General features: G+C 55.4%; 1 protein-coding gene across 6 annotated transcripts in view; it reads left to right on the top strand.

The window, feature by feature from the left end:
- The window catches only part of Zdhhc18 (zinc finger DHHC-type palmitoyltransferase 18), a 28,860-nt gene extending 26,084 nt beyond the window's left edge, over nucleotides 1-2,776 (top strand). For 2 of the 6 annotated variants that reach the window (XM_031378983.1, XM_031378980.1), the window contains 2 exons: nucleotides 1,305-1,390; nucleotides 1,499-2,776. In XM_031378983.1, coding sequence (XP_031234843.1) covers nucleotides 1,305-1,390; nucleotides 1,499-1,550 — 138 coding nt within the window. In that variant the 3' untranslated portion in view covers nucleotides 1,551-2,776. The remainder of the gene's footprint in view (nucleotides 1-1,304; nucleotides 1,391-1,498) is intronic. The other 4 variants (XM_031378981.1, XM_031378985.1, XM_031378982.1 and 1 more) reach the window with 4 other exon arrangements.
- Nucleotides 2,777-6,178: the final 3,402 nt, after the last annotated feature.

Raw genomic sequence — 6,178 nt, 5'->3', positions numbered from 1 at the left:
TAGGAATGGGGACCTGGCTTTCCCCCTGCCCACAGAGACTCTCTAAAGGATCCTTTCCTGCGCCCCCCAATCCCTCTTCCATGTCGGGGCTAGAGGTGGGTGGGTTAGCTCATGCTGGCAATACTTGAAACGGGTTTATTAATGCTGGGTATTTTGCACAATTTTATAGACTTCTTTTTTACATAGCCTTTTAAAAATAGGAGTTAATGTGTTACTATCGTGTAGTGCCAAGTCAAGGGTTTTCAGAAGGCTAGGTAGTTTAATACATTTATTAGAGCAGATCTAGCTGTGAGGGATTGTGTGTATGCACACACGTGTGTTCATGCATGCCTGTGTACAGATACAGCTGACTCCCATGTCCCCTGGGTCCCCTGGGCTGTTCCATTTCCCCATTGCCCTGGGTTCAGAAGCAGCCTGAGGTATGAGGGACTAGGTAGGAGACTGTGCGATAGGAACAGAGAGAGGCCACCGCTTCTGCCCTCTTTCCTTTCACTGAGGCCTTTAGACTCCGCCACCCAGCCCCCGGGTCAGGCTCCCAGCTGTGACCTGCCCCAACAGGTTGAAGTTAGGTGTGGTGGGTAGGGTGATGGCTCAGGGGAGCGGCTGCCAGTCTGCAAGCCACACCCCCTCCTAGATGTTCTGCTTTGAGTGTAGGCCCCAGTGCTAGGGTCTAGAAGACAGAGCATTTCTGCTAATCAGGAATGAAGGAAGGGGCCAAGTGGGCCAGGAGGCCTGTGTGGTTTGTCCAGAAGCTTACAGCATGGCCTCCTGCTGCTGGGAGCTGTAGTTTCTAATCAAAATAGTCTTGTTCTCCTTGGCCCTTCAGGTGGGCTGAAGTCCTTGGATCATAACATAGGAAGTCACTACTGAATCCCTTCCTTGCTCCTGAGGCCAGTGGGTCCCAGACAAAGCTGGGAAGTGGTGGGAGCCAGGGGCCACTGGGAGATGGCTTCAGAGCCCCAGACCACCCTGAGTGGCCCTGGGAGGTAGAAAGGAAGGGGCTGGAGGGCTCCCTAACCCGCCTTTTGTTTTAGCCAGACTCTTTCTTCCTGCTTGTAATAAAGCTTCTGTTTTTAAGAGCTGATTTGCTTTGGTTTAGTTTTTGTTTGCTTTTATTTTGCTGAGTCCCTGGCTTGCAGCTTAGCCTTCCAGTTCTTTCCGACAGGCTCTGGGTCTTTCCTGGGAGTTAGAGAGCAGGCAAGCAGGCGGGCAGCCCAGTGATTGGTGGGAACTCTGCGGAGTAGAGGGGCCTGTGGCTAAACCATCTATCCGCCTTCATCTTGTCTACCTTCTTGTGCCTCCAGGACTTGGTGCCTCCTGAGTTCTTCCCTGCTAACTTTCCACCCTGGTCCCCAGTGATCCCCAGTGATTGCTCAGCATGTTTGAGACAGTAGGTCCCAGCGGGAGCTTCTTGTTCCTCGTCCTAACCCCACCTCCCAGGCAGCCAGAACGGCCAGGCAGATCGTAATGTGGGCCCACCTCTTGGTATCTCCTCCAGGAGGACACTTGTCAGGACTTTGCCATCTCCTGCACAGCCTGAGGGGAGCTAACAGGCCTCTTTGCAGAGGGTTAGCTGGTAAGGCCACGTGTCACGTGTCAGCCAGCAGTGCCCGCTGCTCACCCCCTCACCATCCCACCGTCATCGCATGCCTCACCAACCCCATGGAGTCCATCCATCTGTTTGGTGTGTAGTGTGGCGTGCGTGCTGGCAATGGCAGGTCCCCCTGCCCCAAACAAAAGGCTCTTAGTCTTGTCCCACCTCCCCCTTGGGTTAGGCTTCTTTAGAGGCTCTGTCCTTTCTAAAAGAAGGGGTGAGGCTGGGAAGAGTGGTCCAGCTGCTCTGGGGGACCCTCAGTGGGGCCACTAAAATCTGCATCCCGCTTCGCGTCCCTGCCATGCTCTCGCCTGCCTGTTGTCTGCTGCCTGAGCTTTGGCCCTTTTCTGGGAGAGAGGCAGGTACGGCGGTAGCCCCTGACCCACTCGGGACCCTACAGGCTACCCATTTCCACCTATCTGCTAACCCTCTCTCTTCTCCTTCTTTGCCATCCTGCCGGGATCATCCAGTATGTGCGGGGGCTTAAGGAGCTCCTGAGAACCGCCACTCTCTGCCTCTCCAGGAGTGGCCTGGGGGGAGCCAGGCACCCGGCACCTCCACCTGCCTAACCTGTGGCCCATCTGCCACCGTCTGTGCCTACAGGGTCCGTCTCGTCCCCCAGCCTGTCCTACTTGTGTGCTCTCTAGAGCCTCTTCACCAACAGTGGGCAGGTCGCTGGGCTCTAGTCCCGAACCCCAACTCCTTGCTGGCCAGAGTGTAGAAAGCCATACTGCAGCCTCAGCACAATACTGTAACACCGCTGAACCTTATCCTCCCCTCCTCCCTCATGCCCCTTCCCCAGACTTGTGAAGCCTGGAGCCTCTTTAGGAATCTTGCCCTGCAGCCTGCCGCCAGTCAGCAGAGCCATGGGCCAGCCTAGCAGGTTCCTTCAGGAGCTATCTGGGTGTTGATGACGCTGTTGAACAGGTCTGGCAACTGCTCTAAGCACAACGGGCTTGACACTGTTCCCACGCCCCCATCCCCCCAGTAGGATGTGGAGTGTGAGCCTGTATCCTTGGCCCCAGGCACCAAGGGCTAGACAGCTCCATGTTCTTCCAAGGACCCAAAGGGAGCCGGGTCAGACCTGGGGAGATCAGCTTCATCCAGCACAGGGGCTGCTCATCTGCTGTCCACTACCTTTTGTAACAGAAATAAAGACCTCCCCCCCTTGTCTTGCCATAGCCTGGAATGTGTCGAGCTACTTTCCTTTGGGGTGCTGGGTGGGGCCTGCTGTGAGTGTGTAAGAACAACGGCCTTGTACCCCAGCATGGAATGGTGGGGACTTGGAGAAGCCCTAAACTTGGAGAATGCCATATCTAGGAGGGGGCTGCCAACCTCCTGTTACCAGTGAGGAGACCAAAGCCCAGGAGCAGGAAGGGACCTGCCCAAGGCCTCTATAAGTCAGCTGGAATGCAGCCCTGCATGCTGACCTCATTCTGTTTCCATAAATTCCACACCGTCTGGTACCCTAGACGGTCATAGAGGGGGGCTACTTCGAACAGCATTGCCTTAGAACAAAACGGCCAACAGCTGAATCACCTAAGCATCCCCCGGCCCTTCCCCAAGGCAACGGGTGCCCAGCTCTGAGCCGCGTAAGTAACAGGACTCTCACTCACAACCAACGGCAACCCCCCCTGGTCAGACTGTTGAATTACATTATTCCAGAGACAGAAGTTAGCTAGGAAATCACTAGAAAAGGAGAGGCTTTGCCAGTTGTCGTCGAGTCTTCCTAACTCTAATAAGAATCCCTTTTGCTGCAAGTGATGCTCCGAAAGGGTAAGGGACGCCCCCCACCCCCCACATTGGACTTCAGGCCCATCTCCTGTCCTGATGACTCAGGCAGCTGCTCTGGAGTCCCATGCTCTGCCAGGGCCTGCTGCCTCCTGCCTGCCTGGGCTCCTGGCCTTGGGAAGTAGAAGCCTGGAGGCAAAGGGAGGAACTGAAACAGGAACTGAGTCAGGGTGTGCAGGCCAGAGCTGGTAGGAGTGTCAAGGCCTGGCTTCAGTGGAGGAGGAAGAGTAAGGGGTGGGCTGAGGGTCTAGAACCCGGCTGTAAACCCCCACCCGGTTCCCAGCCTTAGAGGCATGAGGAGAGCACACCCTTCGTAGGCTTAGAAGAAACTTCAAGTTTGCCAAGCCCCACCATCCAGGCTCCTAGTGTCCTGGGATTTCCAAGTTGCCCCCAGGACTTGGGGAAGCCCAGGGCAGGCTGAGAGCCAAGGAAGGCCCTTCGGGGCTGAGAAGGATTCTCCAGATGGAAAGGGAGGAGTTAGTGGCTATTATGCCTAACAATTTGTCGGACTGGAGAGGAAAGTTTGGGTCCTGGACCCCTTCTCTTCTATGGATACCTGGCTGGGCCACAGGGTACGGATAGTTTATTATCTTTCCTCATTCCATAGAAACCAGCTCAAAAGACGAAAACAGCGAGGGGGTGCTGAGGTAGAGTTCTTGGAACCCCTACGTACGACCCCAGCACCACTGCTAAAGCAAGCTTGGTGGCAGTCCATATAGAGACCAGACTGGGCTAGAACTCAGCGAGATCCTCCTCCTTGCTTCTGCCTCTTAAGTGTTAGGATTACAGCTGTGCACCTGTCTATACAGGACTGGGGATCAAACTCCATACACGCTAGGCAGGGATCTACCAACCAAGATAATACACTCCCAGTCGCGGTTTTTTCCCAGGGTGGGGGCGGCATGTCTCCCTTGTAGCAAAGCCAGTCACCAACTGGAATGTCTCCTGTGTGAGTTTAAATGCTGACACTCTTAGCTGCACCCCACCGTGGCCTTCCCCATCTTGGTGTTTTAGTGTAGTTCTGTGTCTGTGCTGTGAGTTAAGCAAAACACTCAAGATCTCAGGACGGAATTCCCATCTGCTTCCTGGGAAAACCCATAAAATTAGCCAGGACCCTGAAGTCACACAAGAGTCCTTACTCTGGTACAAGCACATTCCAGCCTGTCTTCAGAGTTCTGGCCTACAATATCCCTCCCAGAGGGGAGGTGAGTACTCAGACACTGTGAGGAGACAGGCAAGGTTGTGCAATAGTCCTGGTTCAAGGGTTAGACTGGCTGGGTCCCGGGGAGAAAGTTCTTAAGAAGGGAGCCTGGACTCCCATCTAAACTTTGGGTAGGTGGTGGGGCACATAAGCAGGAACATACCCTCAATGCCCATTCTTTTAATGGGGCTTGAAAACAGGGCCCAACCAAGCAGGGATGGGAGGTTGGGAACAAAGTGAACTCTGTCTTTGAAGGGGGTCAGAGGCAGGGCTTGGAAGGGTCTTGAGGACCTCTGGGGGCCAAGTGGGGGATGTCACTGAGCTGGAGTCACTCACTGCTCCATAAACCAAAATGGGGTGTGTCCTTACCAGCCCCTTCCCTTCAGCCCTGTCTTCCCCAGGTTGATAGCGTCCCCCCTGGGGGACCAAACTGGATGGAGCACCCAGGTGGCCTGCTTCCCAGCCTCTGACATTGGTAATCTGAGTCAGGCAGGGGAGTGGGACAGTCAAAGAGCTAGGCCCCCGCCCTCTGGGATCCCTGTCAATACATGACGACAGGCAGCTTGGAAGGGACGGGTGACCTGATGTGGAGAACCAGAGAGTAAAGTCTCAGACAAGTGTCAGCAGGCCACCAACTTGAAAGGGAAAATTGTGCTGTAAGGGGGAAGGTTGGCCAACGAACGTATTGGGTGACTAATTACAAAGGCTGGGCTGGAGCGTCAGAGGCCGCTCGTTAAACACTTCATTAAGTGGCACCCTGAAGTGCCTGCCACCTGCGCATTCTGGGTGTTCATAGGGCATCTTGAGGGAGAACAAGGACCAAGGGATGGAGCTGTCTTCAGACTGACTCAGAAAGGAATCTAGCTCTCACCTGCAGCTAAGGGCTCCCGAGAAGAGCCAAAAGACGGGACATGGAGGGGGAGGGGCTTAAGGGAGCTGGCAGCTTGTAACCTCAAGCTGGTTCAACCCTTGAGACTTGATGATTCCACCTCTACAGTCCTACAGAGCCAATGGGGGGGGTATCAGATCGTGGAAGCTCAAGTTTTGGGGAAACCGTACACCCCTACCTTATACATGAGTTCTTACCTGAAGTGTCCCAGCCCTCTGCACCAGCTCACTGGGCTCCGCCTGGGCTAAAGCAACCCAGCGGCTGAAGCCATCCTTGCCCCTGGAAGGACACCCTGAAAGACTATCTGATTTGCTAATCCAAAACGCTCCTGCAGTGCAGCCCTGAACAGCAGGGGGCAGTCTGGAGCCGAAAGGTGCCTATGCAGGTGGGACCCGCGGCCAGGTTTCTCCTGCTGACTGTCCGGATGACTCACACCCCGCCTCCCGTCCCAACCCTTTTACCTTTAAGGTAGAGCCGGAAAGGGTGTGGCAAGACGAGGAGGGGGCAGGACCCAGGGCCCAGGCCCGCCCAGACCACTCCCAACCCTTCCCAGGGCCATGCCACCCCAGCCAAAAGGCAGACCCAGAGCAAGGGAGCCGCAGAACCCAGCGTTAGTCTCAAGGCAGCCAGTTCGTCCGCCCGTCTGTCCATCCTCGGAGTCATGGAGAGAGCCAGTCTGATCCAGAAGGCCAAGTTGGCCGAA

The sequence above is a fragment of the Mastomys coucha genome, unplaced genomic scaffold (assembly GCF_008632895.1).
Source record: "Mastomys coucha isolate ucsf_1 unplaced genomic scaffold, UCSF_Mcou_1 pScaffold18, whole genome shotgun sequence".
Taxonomy (NCBI): Eukaryota; Metazoa; Chordata; class Mammalia; order Rodentia; family Muridae; genus Mastomys; species Mastomys coucha.
The sequence above is the reverse complement of the archived record's forward strand: the minus strand, read 5'-3'. Positions and strand labels throughout refer to the sequence as shown.